Raw genomic sequence first — 18,645 nt, forward strand, 5'->3', positions numbered from 1 at the left:
TAGCTGAACTGCAGAAAGGTTTTAAGGCATATGCTGGGAAATGGAAAATGCTTGCTTGCTTGCATCGAAAGTTTGACAGGAGGTGGGGAGGGAAGAGAAACATAAAGAGATTGGCTGTCCTAGGTTAAAAATGTGCACCTAGTAAGGGCTCTCCCACAGTCACAGACAGGTGACTGAGCCACGGAGCAGTGGATTTGCCAAGGGCCATGTTCTGCCATGCTCTGTGTGTGATGAGGTCTCACTGCAGAACAGAAAAGCCAATGGGGCTGGGCAGGAGAAGGTCACCTGCAAGTGGGCTGCAAAGGGAACAGCTTGGAGGCAACACAGGGACAAGAGCATCTGGTGGTGGGACCCTTGCAGCAAGATGTCAAAGTATCCAGTTCATTCAAGGCTGGAAATCATCAAATCAAACCCACTTCCAATATTAATTCTGCCTTTCACCTCCGTACAAACCAGAGTCTCCAGGCCACCACCATTTCTGAGGGATGCTCTCAGCCTGTCTGTGCCACAGTGGATGCCAACACAAGACCTCCATTTCCAGCAGCATGGTGCTGGTCAGGGGCTCTGCAGACACCCCAACCACAGAGTCCTGCCTGCAAGGAAATAGGCCCTGCCTGTTGCCACAAGGGTGGTCATGGTTTTCACTTCAGCTCTGGTTTTATCTAGGATGGGGCCAAAAATATTAGAGGCAAAAGTTCAAGACCCAGTGCACACCTTTGAACAGGCAGCTAAAATGTCACTGAATCTGAGGTGAGCAGGCACATGTGCACACACTTGGGTATAAAAGCACAGTGGGAATGTATGCTTTTTAGCAATGAGAGCCAAGAAGTGCTTTGATTTGAACCCTGCAGCTGGGACAGAACACACTGCATGTGTCTGTGCCCAGGGAGTCAGGAAGGAGGTGCTTTCTCCTGAGCTGCTACTGCCACATCCCCAAGGGCTCAGGGAGCTTCTGTTCAGGGAACTCTGAGGATCTCCAGGGTGCACCCACATCTCAACATGTGTGTGGGCTCACAGAAACTAGCTCTCACTGCAAAGGAGGTTGCTGAAGTGCAGGTCCATGAGTGGACTCCACAATTGCTACTGCTCCATTCCCACCATGTAACACAAAGGATAAGTGGTTTCCAAACTCTTAGCAAACACACTAGTGACTTGGCATTTACATTTGCATTAATTAATTTTTTTAAAGGTAATGCAAAGGTTTGAGAGCAAATTAGTAATGGCACATACCCTTACATCTAAATAATGGCTGTCACTATTTAAAAAGGAAGAAATGAATGATGGCAAAGTGGGAAGTGCAGCACGATGAGCTGGCACAGATCTAGGCAATCAACACCTTGCAGTGATGGTCTCTCTGAAGCACATCTTGTTCTTTCAATCCTAAACTTCTCTTGGGTATAAAATGCCAACTGTGTATACTGGTTCTCTGATAGGTTCAACATGACATTTATCAAACATGATGCCATGAAAATAAAAATCAATAAACAAAGCAAAGTGGGTACTCTGGCTGGCCAAAGGTAGATCCTTTTCTTGGAAATAACTGAAGATTTGAGTTTGGATAAGAAAGAGATTTCGTTTTCTTTCATTCTTCTTGTGATTTCTCAAAAAAAAAAAAAAAAAAGTAAAAGGGGGAATTACCAAACTTGACATATTGGCACATTTGAGCTTTTAAAGCAGAAAATTAAGAAAAGAAAACCAAATCCCCATGTGAAGAAATATTAACTTAGTCAGAATGCTTCAACATTGCTGGGTAACTAAATAGAGCCATTTTTGATGAAAAGCTGCTGATGTGCAAAGGGAATGCAGTCAGACTAGACCAGAAAGACTATTTTTTACCTGTTTTAGGTTTGTCTCTCATCGGTGTCATGTACCCATCCTCATCCAGCTCTCCCCGGACGACCCGCTCAGGCATGAAGACTGTGGGGTCAGCACTGTACCTCTGGGTGCTGCTTTCCTCTTTTGCCAGGGTTGCCACTTGTTTTCGCAGTGTGCCATTACAGCAAGTGTCTTCAAAGATCTCTGCTGTGGCCCCCTGAGCAACTGGAGCTTCTGGTATTATGCAGCCTGGAGCTCTGTATGGCATCGGCACCTCTGCAGTGTAGCCACCATCCCGGTACACAAACTGGTTCTGTTGGAAAAGAGAAGACAGCATGGGAAAGGAGGGGACAGGGTTCAACAGCAAGTCATCGCTGTGCTCCTGTGCCTTTCCTGGCACACTTACTCAATAATGCATTTCACCTGGCAGGTGAAGCCTTGTCTCCCCGTGCTGTGGGATCACCAGCAGCACAGGCTCTGTTGTGGACTGGCAAAGCATCCGTCTGCCCAGTGGTGCTCAGTGCTGGAAATGGGGCAGGAAACTTGTCTCCTACTAAGCATATGGAGGTTGGACATACACAGCTGCAGGAGGAAAACACGGAATCTCCTCTTCTACTACTCTGGCAACATCCTCTGATTTCTGAGAAACCCTTAAACCTCATGTTAGGGAAATCTCCTGACTGGAGTCATTATCATCTCTGCTAATTCCTGAGTGGCATTCTTTTAGGGCATACTGTGCTGTGAATCACAGGGTCACCCACATCCTGTGTAATTCCATCAGGAAGTGCATTTCAGGCTGGTGAACTGTGTTTGTATTGGCACCTCAACTCAATGACCATTTTGCTTGTCAGCAAGGGCATGAAAAGAAATTTCAACATCATGACCTGTAGATAAGAAGGAAAAACGTACAGATTCAACCAAGCCTGTTACCTAAACACTTTTTCAAGAAAAGTTGGCAGTCTTTTGGCTGTGGGTCCATAGAGTTTGCATACAAACCCAGGCTGAGTGTGGAGATCTTGAATATTTGATTGCTCTTGTATACATTTCATTTCCTGTTGTCTTTTAGGTCATTTATGCAGGAAAAAGGGGGTTGAAACAGAAAAAAAGTAGTAAAGGAAGGCAGAAAACCTAAAGGATGAAAGCTGAATGTGAAATACTTACTCCTGACATAGGGGTGTAGGCAGGAGGAGGGCTGTGTCCAATTTCACTCTAATAGGAAAGAAAAATGGATGATGGATATGTAACAAGAGGTCACATGAATGAAACAAGTCACATGAGCTGCATGAGCTAATGGGGAGAAACAAGCATGTCAGTCACATTTCCTAACTGGATCCCAAATTCAAAGAATTCAGTTATGGCAAATGTGCAAATGTCTCACCCACAACAACAAGCTGTGTGTCTCACTAGTCTTAGGGAGAGCTACTGATCACACTTCAGCTCACACTGTGAGTGAAGGCTGTAACAGAAGAGGGAACAGAACACACTTTACCAGAAGTTACTTTTTGGAAGGGAACAGACACCAATACACAGCCAGATACAGACTGTGCAGCAAACCTCTAACTTGGCAGGCTTGTGTAAAAGGTTTGCTTGGGACAATTGGGAAGATCCCTTTAATCAGGGAAGACCTTGAAAACTAGAGATGCTCTGATTGCAGAGGTCAAATTCCTTCTGAACCCCCTACAGATTTACAGTCCACTTGTAATGACACATGGGCAATGACAGGTTACAATGCAGAATGTGTTAGACAAATGGATAAAAAACATCCCCTGAGCCTGCCAGATGCTACTGTGAAACATCTATGGATGGCTGTAAGACACTGCACTGCAGGAGACTTAACCTGCCTTTGACTTACCCTCTGATCTCGTATTTACCTGAACTCAGGCCAGCTTTTCATCTACTCCAAAAAGATAGAGAAGACTGAAGACAGGTAAGCAGTAAACTACAGTCCATGGAGGGTGGTAAAGTTTTAGGCAAAGTGATGATTACAGGTAAGATCCAGAGAAAGAATACAAAGTGGTGACTAGAGAGAGAGCCAACTCTCTTAACAGCGAGGAATCCAAAGCTCTGTTGAGAGCCCTCTACCCTCATTGCAAAGCTGCCAGTTTCCTTCCCTTGCACCTGCAGGCTGTGAGACTGAAGAAGGGGTTTCCTTCTTCTGTCTTCCAAGGTGGCTGCAACCCCTAGACTGCAAAAGTAAAAAGGGCTGTAGCAATGCTGTGTTAGTGCTCTGTGCAGGGGATGGGAGCTGGCTGCTGCCTGCTGTTCATAGACACAAACCCAGTGACTGTAACAGCCCCTTTTCTATCCAGTACTACACCGTGCCGTATTACACAGCTCTCATTTACATCTCTCTGTTTTCACACAGGCACTCCCATGAATTTCCACTTGTAGTTCCTTGCTTCTGGTTGAAGAAGGGGAGAACTTTCTTTGAGTTGTTTCAGTTCCCAGCTCATTGTGATCTTTTAAAGGTAACTTGGAAAAGCAGGTCTTTTGTCAGCAGGCTGGACTTCACCACACGGGGCTATGTTCCTCTGCCAGTAATTATTTAGATCATTAGCAGCTTAAAAAAATACTGTTCTAGGATGGCCACATTAAGTGTCCGTGGGCTCTGCTCCATGCTCAGCATGAAAGGCTAAACCCACAGTCCTATCTTTAGATCTTCTTGGCTGTGACTCTACCATTTAAATACCTACTCTGCAACTGTAACACTGTAATAACAGGCTCTCTTAGCACAGTCCTGTCCCAAGATGTCAGGAGAGAACGGACTGGCATTAACGCATTTATTGCTATTTGTGCTGATAAGACTGTTCCCAGTCAGTGACTTGCCAACTAAGATCACAATAATGGTATTTTTTCATGTCTCCCCTTTAGCTCTGTACTAAACACCCATAACAAAGACCCTAACATACGGCCCTTCTCCAAACTACTGCTGTCTGCACATATTTTTACTTCTTTACTGTTTATCTCCGTGAGTTAATGCCCTGTGGCCACTATTCCATACAAAAAAAGGAGGCAAAGAAAACAGCTGTCATTTAGTGGGGTTGAAAACGTAATATAATTGTTTAAATGTCCTTAAATTGCCTGCTAATTCCAACATGAGGTCATCATTTTGTAGGCTTCCAAGATAACTATCCTCAGCCAACTGCTCAGGGCATGAATGATACTGTGAGAAGAAAATACATTTTGGATTTTTCCAGGTAAAACTTATATCACTTCTTTTGTATGTGCAATCCAATTAACTTTGTTGATTTTGATTTTTTGGGGGGAGTGTGGAGGAAGTGTTGCTTTTGCATCTTAAATACTATCTTGAAAAAAAGAGCTGATGTTCCTTTACTGGGAAGCTCTAGGTTTTTGTATTTCTGATCCTGAAAGTCACCTGAATGATCATCTCTAGCTCGTTGAGATGGAGACAGGCTTCAGTCTGGTTGCTTAAAGACCTCACTACATAAGCCTACTTAAAAAGCCTCAACTTGCATACTTAAAAAAAAATAAAATAAATCAGTACTGACTCCCTTTTGATAGTGTAATGTGTGTTATATCCATCAGCTGTGGAGTGCACACGTCCATTGACACTGAAACTCTCAGCATGCTCCAGAAGGAGCCATGGATTTTTAAGTGCCCATGAACTGCACTGATCAGTAATGCCCAAGATTTCATTCTTGATACCATGATTGAATTTTAGGCAAAAACATGACAACAGGGAGAAAAGATAAAACCCAAGAAAATGTCCTGTTAAGCCTTTTCTGAGGCCCTCTGGTATGAAACACCAGTGATGCATCAGCTGTTGTAACAGCTAACGTTTGTGTAAAATAAGCCTTGATAAAAGAGCAGCAAACAACACTTCTGTGAATATTGGCTTGTGTTATTGCTTTCTATTCATTAATCTAATTTTCCAATTCCTTGCTTCTCAAATTTCCCAAAGGTAAATATCTCCTTCTTTATATCAGGGACATAATATTTTCTAGCTGTGTGTTAAACTGTAATGAAATCAAAGCTATGTTGGGTCCTGCCACTCATGTAGCTGTCTGAATATGCCTCTGCCTTGTCTCTCTCCATCTGGGACTAGCATTGTGCCTGAGCCTGGCACCCAGAGCTGTGGCTGTCCTGCTGCCCATGCTACGGCTCATCCCACTCCAGCTGACCACGGCTGCCTTCAAAGCTGAACCCATGGCATGTTTCAGGTGGAAGAAATGCTGAAGCTACTCAGTGATGTGGTGCTGCTGTCAGGCAACGGGTGGTACAGGACTATCACCAAATAGAAAGAACCAGGACTTTATTTACAGCATGATCTGGTCCCCCCGTACTTTGCTGGCTATCACAGACTCCCAACAGCCCCCAAGCTGCTGCAGAGCTGGTTTTGCTTGTCATCCACCATTATGTGCATATGCATTTTATAGGGTTCCACAATTATTGCTGTTTCTTGTTCTTAAGCAGCCTGCTAAGCTCACAGGACTGAAAGATTTTTCTTTACTGAAGGAAAGGCAACATCAGTGTACACACACACATTTGAACCTACTCTGATAGTGCTCCTACCTGCATGAAACCCAGCTCTCTTTCACTCTCCTTCTGCTCCTGCATGCAAAAAAGACCAAACCATAAAGCAGGAGTAAAACACTCCCACCTTCTCACATGGATGCTCCTTATGAGTCCTATTCAGTCTCATAGTCCATGCCTCAGGCAACTGAAGAGATTATCTGTTTTGATCAAGCTCTGCAACACTTCTTTGTAACAATTCAGTCCAGGGCTGAGTGTCTCCAGAAATAACTCACTTTCTTCCTTACCCTAGAAACTCTTTACCTGATTTCAAGCCAAGGCAGTATCCAGGCTTGAGTCACCAAACCACAGCATCCTAAAATACCAGACTGAGCAGATCTTGCTGCAAGCACCAAAATTCCAGCAGTTCTCTAGGAAGGAGGATAGCTCTTTTATGTGAGTGGATCTAAATAATGTTTGGGATGCTTTGGTGCGGCTACAGGCAAAGCACACAGAGCTGTCCCGACAGCCCCAAGTAAACTCCAGCTATATTCCAAGGGAGTAGCCTGGTATTTACTACTGGTCTGAACTGAAATTCAGATAGGAAAGACCATCCCAGAAGAACAGCCACCTCTGCCTGGGTGCAGTCCTGCTTCCCTCTGACCACAGAACTAACAGATTACTCTGCCCTGCTCCAGAGAGCCCCCAGCAAACAGGTCTGAGATGAAAATCAAAGAAAAAACACACACCATGCGATGGCTGTGTAATGTTAAACAGAAATGAAATACTATTTGTATAGTAATTTCTATCAGGCTTTGCAGACCTCTGGGGGTTTCTGGTCCCAGCCCCTGCACAGAGAAGGGCTGTATATAAAAAGAAAGGATTAGACGCCTCCCTGGGCCCTAACAGTTCAAGCATATCCATCCCTACAGCTCACACTACCTGGCACAAGTCTGGCATTCCTCATGCTCTCTCTTTTGTTCAGCCTGGGCTCCTGACCATTCTTAAGGAAACTCCATTCCCCACTGAGCACTTTCCTCCAGGATGGTGGAGGAAAGTTCCCATCAGCATCACTGCCATCCTGGCTCGGCAGGAGAAGGTCATTGCTGGCCTGTATTGGAAGTGATGAACTCGCAGTCACTTTTCCAGCATTAACTTTTCTCAAAATATGTCTACATGTTTTACCTTGAATGTTGATCACAAATATAGAAACCAGTGTAAGAACCATGCTGTGTTAAGTGTTTGCTCCAGTTTCTAACAATTGCTTCTTCTACAATCAAGACACAAAACATCCAGTTAAGTGAGGGAAAAAATAAATAGAAGAAACAATGAATAAGACTTTTCTGTACGTAAGTGTTTTCTGGTTGCTGTTTGCCAGAGGACAGGGAAGATTTGAAGGCAGCCTGAGCTCTAACTCAGTTCCCACAGGCTGTCTGTGTCAGTTGGATGTGACAGACCATATCCTGGCGGTGTGCTGGGTTTAAGGCATCCCTGGACTTGTTCAAAATCAGTAGGAGTGTTTCACTGGCCACCTGGGTTCAGGCCAGTACTGACTGACTTCATAGCTTCAGATCAGTCATTCAAACTTTCTCTTGCACAATTTTGTCTCCTATAAGAGAGAAAGAGTCTGTTTTCAGACTTACAAACTCTCCATATGCAGTGGGAGATCCAAATCTGAATACAGGCTTCTAGCAGTAATTTAGTCTGGACTGTGAACAGTGAATGGCATATATCACGAACAAAACATGCCTCACAAACCTGGCATAGTGGTATAAGAAAGAACAAACCTAGATACTGCACAGAGTACTTCCTGTGCTGTTACTGGGAAATACCAGACATAAACCATGTACAGTGTAACACTTCACCAAGTAAAGGAGTAAAAGATGACAAGACCACCAATGAAAATAACCTCTTAAGAGATGCACAATTTGGGCACAAACCCCAGTATCCAGGCACACTGACAGGGAAACAAGGTGAAATGCTTTTCCATAGACTCATCTCCTATACCTGGGCTGGGAATAAAAGATTCTCCTGCTATATGGCATCAAAAGCTCTCCTTGGAAACCCCCTGTTCTCCCAACCTCAGAAACCCTAATCCTTCTGACTGGCTGGCAAACAGATTTCAGCTGGCACAATATGCAGTTTGATCTAAGCATGATACAAGCATGAAGACGCAAGGATTCCTTTTCCCTATTATTTTGTGTTAATGCACCACAAGCGTCAAATAGGAAAGCAGGAAGGGAGACAGCATGCTCTTGTCTATCTTTCCCTTTCAATCTCCTTGACTCCTATATTTTTCCTGTCACCCATGCCTAGCTTTCTGTCACTCCTTTTTTAATACAGTCTCCAAGACACTTTACAGTAAATAGCAGCTTCTAACACTGGACCAGTTCCCCACAGTTTGGAAGGGACAACATACCATTTCCTAGCTATTCTATCAATTCCCCGTGGGAGAGAGGGGTCAAGGCACTGCTCCTGTTCATATGCTGCAGCACCTGTCCAAAACACAGGAGCAGCAACAGCAGCTCCTTTTCTGTACAAAACTCAAGCTTCAAATCCCAAAACAGGGAGGGAGGACGGGGCATGGGACCAAAACCACAACACGACCATGATTTGTGATTGCGACATGGAAGACAAAAAAAAAAAAAAAAGGCACAAAAGAAAGTTGATGAGTGATCCTGGGAGCAATGGCCCCCCTCCTATGCACATGCTGCACTGCCATCTCCCTCAGTCTGTTTTATACAGTAATCAAAGGATATTCTGAGCCTCTCGAAACGCCATCAACCCTCATTGAGAATGAAATAGAGCACATCTCCACTGAAGCCTTTACAGCAGTAATCATTACAGCATGCTGGCCTGAACAGGGAGCTCTTACAGACAAAGATGGGTTTTAAAAATAAAATAAAAAAGCCTTCCTAAAATCTGAATAGAAACTTGATGATAATCTCCCCATTTTATTATGCAAGGGGGAAAAGAAACCAGTAATTGTGCACTCTTGGTCTCTTATACCAAAGAATAGGCTTCTTGATGAGATGCTGGGTTGATTTAGAGCAGGGCTGAGGTTCTGGTGGCAATAATACTCTAAAAGAACTAACCCCCCATCTGATTTGGATAAAATAATCATTTTTTAACATCTTAAATCTAAACTTCATCTGTGCCTTCTCCCACTTCTCCCCACTGCATCTTTCGGAGAGCCTTTTTATAGCTTTGAGAGTTATTTTTCCCTCCCCTTTCACAGCGTTTAACAAGAAATTCAGACTCTACTTCGGCTAACAAAGGCCATTTTTTTGGCTGTGCTGCCATTCAACTCCATTGCATGTATGTTTAGAAAGTACAGTATTTGGCACAGGTTGCTCCAGAGTCCTTCTGCCACCTCACACCCACAGCATTATCCCAGGAGTCCCACTGCCATGGGACATTGAGGACGGCACTCTCCACCTCGGGGGCCCCAACCATCATAGGCAGACAGATGTTTAAATGACAACTTCCTGGAGCCCCTCCAGGTGCATTTCCAAATCACAGCCCCTTGTATACTTTTAATATTTTAAGAAAATCACAAATATGAATACTTGCAAACGGATGTTTTCCACTAAAAATTTCTGCTTCACATCTTGTCATAGAAGGAAAATTTTCTCTCAGCTCTCATAATTATTTCCTGACTCTCAGTCCACTCTTCCATCTACTGAATTATGTAGAGTTGTTTAGCTTGCTGTTTTCCAAGAATGCCTCATCAGTGCAGTGTAGAAATATTTATTACTTACTCTTTTTATATCTATTGACTTTTTCTTTTCAAGAGAGAAAAGAAAATAGATCAGCTGCGAGCTCTCTCGACTGTTAACACAGCCAGCAGCTATTCATGGATTAAGCAGATGCTGCCTGATTTTAAACCAGTTTATATTAAAGCTCAATGAATTTACATCTCACACATCAAGATTTGAAGCAGTACACAGCTACAGTCTCTTCCACTAGACCCACTGAACAGTAACTTGCAGAAAGTACTGTGAGGGAGTGATTTGTTACTAAATACGTATTAAATTTGTAGAAACCAAAATGGCTTCCAATACTTTAGGGAAGTCTGACCCTAAATCTATATGCCTGAATGCATGAGAAAATAGCCAACACATTAAAAAAGTCCTGTTCTAAGGCACTTGACCTGCAAAACCATGAGGCAATTCAACAAGTTGGTCCTGATAAACAGTTCAGGCTAAGAAGGGCTTACTCCTTGAGAGATACCATTGATTTCAGCTGGCCTGGCTGCAAAGCAAGAAACCAATTGCCATAAAGTACTTCCAAAGAATTTTTTGTGAAAAGCTGGGCATCATCTATTCTGAGTCCTCCATCTGAATTTTCTTATCCCCTCCTCTGGCAAACTTAGTACATTTTAAAAAGGTATTTAAATACTCCTGTTCTAAATATACATATTTTGTGAGAAGCTTTCCTTTTCCATGTAGATTATTAAGGCTGAAATAATTTTTCATGTAAAGTATTTTACATTGTATTTTTGTATGTTTGCTCTCACTACTTCTTCACTCTGAGCAATGAAATTTGGCTGACTAGTATTAGTCTGGGTTTACTTCCTGCTTTTCATGGACAAAGATGGTCTGGTGCTATCCACACTTCTAACAAAGGCTAGAAACAGACACAGAGGAATTTCCCAGAAGAAAAAAATGATGGTAGGTAAAATACTTGTGGTGGTCCACCAGACACTAACAAAACACTAACACCTACTGGGAACTGCTTAATGTAAAAGGCAGAGCAGAACGGAGAGGAGCTTCCTACCACTGGGATGTCATTAAAACTAAGGAAAGCATAAAATGGGAACTAGAGATCTTGAGAGACAGCTTGGTAGGACTTCCAGAATTACCCTAAAAGTCTGAAGGCAGTAAATGCAGCCAGTTGCCCAGACTCTACTAGAAAAACACAAAATGCAGTATTCAACAGAAGTCATACAGAATGGCTTCATATAAACCTTACTAACTAATCAAACAGTTTTTCAAAAAGCAAGAGAGCTAATGTAGTGTTAGTTACTGTCAGTGTAACAAACTGAATCATTATAAAATGTTTTGAAGCAATGTCTAGTTAATTTACAAGATCATCTATTCTGGCATTGGAGATTTCATTGTCACACTTGCATAAGGAAGTGACAGAGTCTAGCAGGAAGGCAAAACAATTACTACTAAGATTTTCAGAGAGTCTTTTATCACCTCTTAAGGAGAAGGAATTAATGAAATGGGATAGAAATAAATAAAAAACTCCACAAACTGACAGACTGCAGTAACAGGCATCACAGTTAAGAGATTTGGTCATAATAGTTTTGGGAAGGTATTGCAGAAGCAGAAGGGTGGCAAACACCATGAACAAACCACATGAAAAGACAGTTGTTGTCATCTTGTAACAGCAAACATATACAAATGGTACTATCTTATTTAGCCCTTTAAGCAGAAGAGGTTTTTGATAACTGGTAGCTCTCTAGCACAAAAAAGGGTGCATTGCAGACAGAAGCAGGGTCCAAACCCTCCTAAAAGGTCAGCATTAACTGCCCAGTGAGACTTTTCTACACTGTGATGTATTTTCCATTCTACCTGATACAATTAAGACAGTCTTTCTAAAAGACAAACTCCACCTCAAACAGAATTTTTACACTTGATTCAGAAATTAAGAGACAAAAGGCTCTGGGCTATGCTATGCCAGAAGGTTGGACAAAGTGCTTTCAATGGCCCCATCGAGCCTTGATATCTCTTCACACAAATTTTGTATTGACTTTAGGATGAAGCAGCTTTACTGCTATCCATCCCATGTGGCCAGGACACTCCTGGAGAAATAATTTACCTAGAGAGCTTGTGCAGGAACTCTTAACTTTTCCTTACAGAAAAAGAAATGGGGACCAGGTGCTACTTGGACAAAGGCGAACTGTGGTCAAATCATGACTCCCTCCTGTTGCCTGCTTTGCCAAGAGGAAGGGATGCTATAAGCAACTGCTGGCTCTCCTCACCTGCAGTTGGCAGTACCTCTCACAGTAGCCCAGCTGAGCTGACACTCTGGGAAGTGCCTCCCCGCCTGCTCTCCAAAATCCCTCCTTCCACCTGTAACTGAAGACAGCTTACAGCCTGCTGTATTTCAGTGTGTAAAGGAGATCATATTAGACCTCAGATCTGATCTACCACTGGAGCACTACAGGCAGATGCCTAAGAAATTCAGCCCTTTTACATAAAGTCTAATAAAAGTCACTTAATTCTGGTAGTGATCCCACTGAGTGAACAGTCCCTATTGTCTGTGATAAGCTGGGAAGAAAAGATGCCATACACCACACTGACGTGAAACACATATGAAAATCACTAGCAACCATCCCTTTTGTTACCTTGTGATTTGAAAAAGGCTACCTTTCAAATTTAGAAACCAGAATAAATTAATCATAACTTCTTCCCTGATTTCTCTTTGGAATAACCTTTTTATCCACAGATGTATTCAGATGTTCAGCCATGCAACACCACCAGATCTAAGGCCACACCAGGACTGCTGCAATGGCACACCAGATACTGCTCAGAGAACTGAAAACTGGCTTTTGGTGTAGCACAGTCCACTTTAGCCAAGAAGGATAGTCTCCTTGGACATATGGATCAGACATCCCTGAAAAAAAATTGCTTGATATTTAATTGCAGGGTTGGGAGATGCTTGCATGATATGCAGTGTATGGAATAAAATTACAGGGACAGTATCAACGAGTAATAAACAGTATAGACAGTTTTCAGCAGGAATTAGCCAAAGATTTAGAGCTAAAGGCATCATGGGGTACACAGAGTGCTTTCTGTATTAGTATTATCTCTGTGCACACAGGACAGTACTCATTATAAATACGTGAATGAATCATCTAATGGATGTGAATGTAGGACACTCGAGCACAAGCTGGGTTCCTGTGCTCATGGAAACACTGCTGAGAATTCAGCTTATCTCTCAGAAGCACAGAGCGTCTAAAACTCCATATTTCTAGAGCATCCCTAGACAGTGAAAAATAAAAACTGGAAAAAGCCAAAGAGCCGAAATTGCAACTGAAGAGTTTCAGATCCAGTGAAAGAGTTCAATTTAGCTTAGGATGTTAATTTTTATTTAAAAGCTGCAGCAGTCTTAGACTGGACTTCATAACAGAGGCCACTGTTACAGGCCAGACCCTGTGTGTGTTTCTGCTCCCAGCAGCACAGGTCCCCAGGACGTGCTAATATGAAGCCAGTGTGGGTGTGATGGAAATGCTAAACTATATCTGAGCCTTGCAGCTTCATAAATCTCTGTAATCCTTGGAGAAAGAAGGATGTGATACTTTCCAGGGAGCTGGAACCTCCATGGAAGGTTTCCCTCTTTCCTATTTTCTTTCCACAGGCTGCAGCTCTGTGCTATTAATTCACATCCAAATAACTTTTTTCTTCACACGGGAGTGAGAGAGCAGACAGTGCTTTATGAAACAGTCTCATTCAGTGGTGCCTCTCCCAGGCAACAAAGTGCAAGGATTTAGACCTGAGACCACCCTAGAGAAACTTCAGAGCTTTCCTGAGAAAGTAAATACTCCTACTCTTCCTTCATTCCCTGACTTCAAAGCTTGAATGTGAGGAGCTACATGATCTCCCTGCTTTCTTTCTGCAGACTTCTGTCCCCTGCAGGCAGCCATACTGCCATGTTGGAATGTTCCAGCCATACTGCTAGAACATTCAACTAAAGCTGTCAGTACAGTGCACCCTGAGAAGGAGCACAATGCCTTGCCATCATATAACTGACTCCTGCTCTGCTGAAACATCGGAACAGCTAAGACTGGAAATATGGGATCTTTCATGCTTCTGATCTCTGAAAATGACATGAAGATCATGTAGCTCTTGTCTGCATTTTCCTTCACCAAATTGCCTCTCAATCTCCCCATAAAATGCAATTTGCCAGACATAGTGAGCAAAAACTACCTAAGCTGGATCAATTCATTTGGCATCTATGGCTGCAGCAGCACCATAATGAGTTTGTGCAGTATTAATATGCACTACACTAAACAAGCATAAATCACAAACTATCCAAAGGAAACACCAAGATAGAATCAGACAACTGCAGGTAGAGAGTTCTGACAGAATTTCAATTCCATGTGATTCCTGTGGCTGACACCCATCTGTACTGAACTATGCACAGCAGATGCACTATTACCTTAAAGGAGCTATTGTGTATTTTGTTTAAATCAACATGAATCTTCACTAAAAGAACAGTTAACTTACCAACAAACTGAGTGCTTCACAAAAACAGACAGGTATGTAGCTTTCTGCACTGAGAGGAAACAAATGTACTACCTCCAGAAAATACCTCTCTGCAAAGGAAACAAGAAGTGCTATGATCCTACAGGGATTTCAGCTTGGCCCCGAGCTCCTCCAGGAACATGGTGCTGTGGCCTTCCTGCAATCTATGGCAGCAATAGCAGTACATTTAAGAATTGCAGAATTTTAGTGAATAATAACAATAATAAATGCCTGTGTTTGCATTCCATGAATATCCCACTGAGCACGTTGGCTGCCCCAACAATCCATTTTAAATAAATCTTTCAGAATATTTACTCTAGGATTTTTGTTGGATTTAATTCCCTCAGCTCTAGTGTACTCCTCTGCTCAACTGGGACCAAAGACATAAGGCAAGTGTCTTGTTGAAAAGGCAAGTACATTTTCCTGTAATCCTTTCTCCTTTGAACATGCCTCAGTGTTTCCAGAAAATACAGGAGTGAGATGAATATAACAAACCTTATATGTCAGACTCTGCTCTCTCAACGCTATGTTGGTGCAAATGGCAGTACTCCACCATGTCACACTAAGCCACAGTGTTTTGCATCAGTGTGACAGTGAGTACCTTTCAAAGGTAACTGCTGTAGTTTCCTTCTTTTCTCAGAAGCTGGCAGCAAAGGAAACAGAACCTCTCCAGAGACAGCTAGGAGTAAACCTGATTTATTTCAGATTGACATCAACACTAAAAATTAACTCTTGTTGCCATAAAGAGGAAGTTTCCTGCTTATTGCTAAATCCTGCATCATCCCCCTTTCACTGCCTTCCAGTGATACAGAAGAAATGCAACATAAATCCAGACTTCTCTAGTGTCCTTGCCTTTAAAACAGTAGCAATTGCTTTAAGAAATGACTATTATTTAAGACCAGATTTTGTCTTCCTTATTCCAGAATACCACTGATTTCCTCAGGAGAGGGTAAGGACCTTCAATACTGACTCAGCTTATACACTCTTGGCTCTTTCACTCACCTCTTCCCTATCTCACATGGTGTAATCAGTTCACACCAGGGTATGAATTTGGAACTATGTAAGGAGGTCCAAAGGGTTTCTAAACCATGAGGAATAAACACCAACATTTCAAAGATACTACATTTAGTATTTAAACTGTGATTTTCCACTGAAAGGAGCCTGGAGAGAAAACAAGTCCCTAATTACTAGATACCCCTGATGCCCAAGTGAACGCCCTCACATTAGTAATGCATTTCACCATCTCTTAGTTTTGTGAGGAGGGGTGGCACCTAAACTGTTAAAAGGATGGAGCCAAGCACAGAAACAGGCAGAGGACAGAGCTGTGGGCAGGCTGTTGAGGAGTGAAAATGAATTCCAGAGACCTGATCTCGGCTCCCCACCTGGAGCAGGGCTCCTGTGGCACTGAGGCCCACAGGCATGTAGGACAGGATCCAACTCACCAGAGATCACACACCAGGTCTGAGACTGCTCTGCAGCTGTCAGTAGTAAGTGGACAGAGAAAGACACCCCTAGAAAGTTACTTTCCCACTGTAAATGTTCAAGGCAGACAGAAATAATCACCCACTGGATGTACCCATGCTACTCCAATGACATGAAATGAAGGCTAGATGAAGAGCTTAGATTATATCCCTTATATGGTTAGTTATTTGAGCTAAATTCCACCTGAACACTCTCTGTGCCTCAGCTCCCTCTGCAAAATGAACAGCATTTCCTCCCCTGAGAGGGATGTTACGAAGACCAACACGCTGATATCTGTGACATGCTCAGCAGAAACACACACTGGTGAAGGAGGGCCATGAAAGCATCACATACAAATGGGAAAAGGGGCTGGGTCTGAAATCTGGCTCCAGACACAAAAGCAGCATTATCTATATATTCCAGCTGCCCTCAGTTACATCAGTGCCAACCCTGCCAAGACAACAGGATTGCAGGGATGGGAGCATGAGGGCTGTGCACTTCCTGGTCAGTTGCAGTGGAGAAACAACACTGCTTGACTTCACGACGCTCAGCTGTGCTTTCAGGAGAGGTAGCCCAAGTCAAGCCTTTGTTCACTCAAGGCTGAGCTATTAATTTAGAATTCACTGAGGCACAATGAACAGGGAACCCAACGACAACATTTTTATAGCCACTCTCCTTACAATGGGAGCTTGTCATTCGCAAAGCAGCACTGGCCTGTGTTTGATTGGTGTAACTCAAATCTTTACTTGTGCTTTTATACTAGCAAATATTTTATGTCAGAGCTTGCTCTTACCCTGTTGGAATCAATTCTTGTCCTGGAGGTGTAGATGGGAGGAGGGATGTTGAAGGCTTGAGGAACAAGATACTCTTCAGCATCCATCATGTCTTCCAGGTCTTCCTCATCAAGAAGGTTTTGGAAGAACTTGCTATCATTAGGACTTGGGAGCTTCATACGATCATCTCCCTAAATAGATCGTATTGAGAGAGGAAAAATGTCAACAGGTGGATTAATTTCCCAAACAGCCCTTCCTTCAGCCTCTTTCATGCCCTGGCAGACAGGCTGCAGGGACCACAAATGCTGTTTTATTTGTCCTAAAGCACCATATCCACATCATTTGTTGATTTATTTTTTTTTACTGGAATATGATGACAGAAAGGGAATAACTGCATAAATCAAGCAAAGCTATTTTGGCATTCTTGTGATTGAGCTTTTATTCTTTCTTCTCTCTTTTTCCCATATAAGCTCAGTTTCTGACCTAAGTTCTGACATATTTGTGAAGTAAGTACAGATAAGATATGGTACAAGCTAATAGAGAGTGTCCAAAGGAGGGCAACGAAGATGGTGAAGGGCCTTGAGGGGAAGCTGTATGAGGAGTGGCTGAGGGCACTTGGTCTGTTCAGCCTGGAGAAGAGGAGACTGAGGGGAGACCTCATTGCAGTTACAACTTCCTTGTGAGGGGAAGAGGAGGGGCAGGCACTGATCTCTGCTCTGTGATGACCAGTGACAGGACCTGAGGGAATGGCCTGAAATTGTGTCAGGGGAGGTCTAGGTTGGATATTAGGAAGAGGTGCTTCACTCAGTTGGGCACTGAACAGGCTCCCCTGGGAAGTGGTCACAGCACCAAGTCTGACAGAGTTCAAGAAGCATTTGGATGACACTCTTTGGCACATGGTGTGACTCTTGGAGATGGTCCTTTACAGGGCTAAGAGTTGGACTTGGTGATCCTTGTAGATCCCTTCCAACTCAGCATATTCTGTGATTCTGTGAAATATCTCAGCTATTTAGGCTGACATAGGGACAGATGGGAACTGTTGCATCTGGGTGTTTATTTTAATTTGTATTTTTAGGGACTTAGAGGATAAATTTTGCTCCATTCATATGGAAAGTTCTGCAAAATATAACAGAGCTAAAATCAATAAAAATCAAACTAGACAACAACAGCAATATGTGTTTGTTTTGAAACACCACCTACAAGCTGGAGAGGTAAATCTGGGCTGCACTTTGCTTGGTGCCACAAAGGCAGCCCATGGCCAAACACATAAGAAACCATAGACTTCATTGCATGGTTAAAGAATTATCTCCCACTCCTCAAGAACTATTATGCTACAAGTGGAATAAAGCAGGGAATGATGGATGTGCTATAGAGTACATCCAGAGAAATTTTAAAAGCTCAATAGGAAGCTTGACATTCTTGATTGGATCTGGGAGGAATGGGGAGTCATGATGGCAGAGATACCAATAAAATGGAGTTACCCTGGTTTCTCCTCCAGAAGCTCAGAGCCTATACTGTGTGCAAGGAGCACTGGAGAGGAGCCTCACAGGATAAAACACCCACCAGACAATGCAACGGAGGAGGGAAAAGCAGGGGTAGAAAAGGAGGGAAGAGGTATTTGGAATACGGAAACATGTCCTATCTAATGAAGTCATTTAATGAGATTGATTTTTCCAGAATCACTTGTATCTGCTGAACTTACAAGTTATCACAGCATGGAGTACTGCTAAGGAAATTCCACACTCAGCACCACAAATCCTCTTAACTAGTATTTTACTTTCCAACTGTATTTTACTTCTGCTGAAGATGGGAGAGCAGCGTGTGTTCCCACTGTGCAGGAACACACCATGAGTTGTCTGGCGCGT

General features: G+C 43.0%; 1 protein-coding gene across 1 annotated transcript in view; it reads right to left on the bottom strand.

Annotated features, from left to right (window-relative positions):
• The window catches only part of ERBB4 (erb-b2 receptor tyrosine kinase 4), a 610,912-nt gene that overhangs the window by 9,110 nt on the left and 583,157 nt on the right, over positions 1 to 18,645 (bottom strand). The window contains exons 25-26 of the mRNA XM_032693564.1: positions 16,801 to 16,971; positions 1,837 to 2,128 (exon numbers count right to left, since the gene is read on the bottom strand). Coding sequence (XP_032549455.1) covers positions 1,837 to 2,128; positions 16,801 to 16,971 — 463 coding nt within the window. The remainder of the gene's footprint in view (positions 1 to 1,836; positions 2,129 to 16,800; positions 16,972 to 18,645) is intronic.

Source organism: Chiroxiphia lanceolata, chromosome 7 (genome assembly GCF_009829145.1).
Source record: "Chiroxiphia lanceolata isolate bChiLan1 chromosome 7, bChiLan1.pri, whole genome shotgun sequence".
Taxonomy (NCBI): Eukaryota; Metazoa; Chordata; class Aves; order Passeriformes; family Pipridae; genus Chiroxiphia; species Chiroxiphia lanceolata.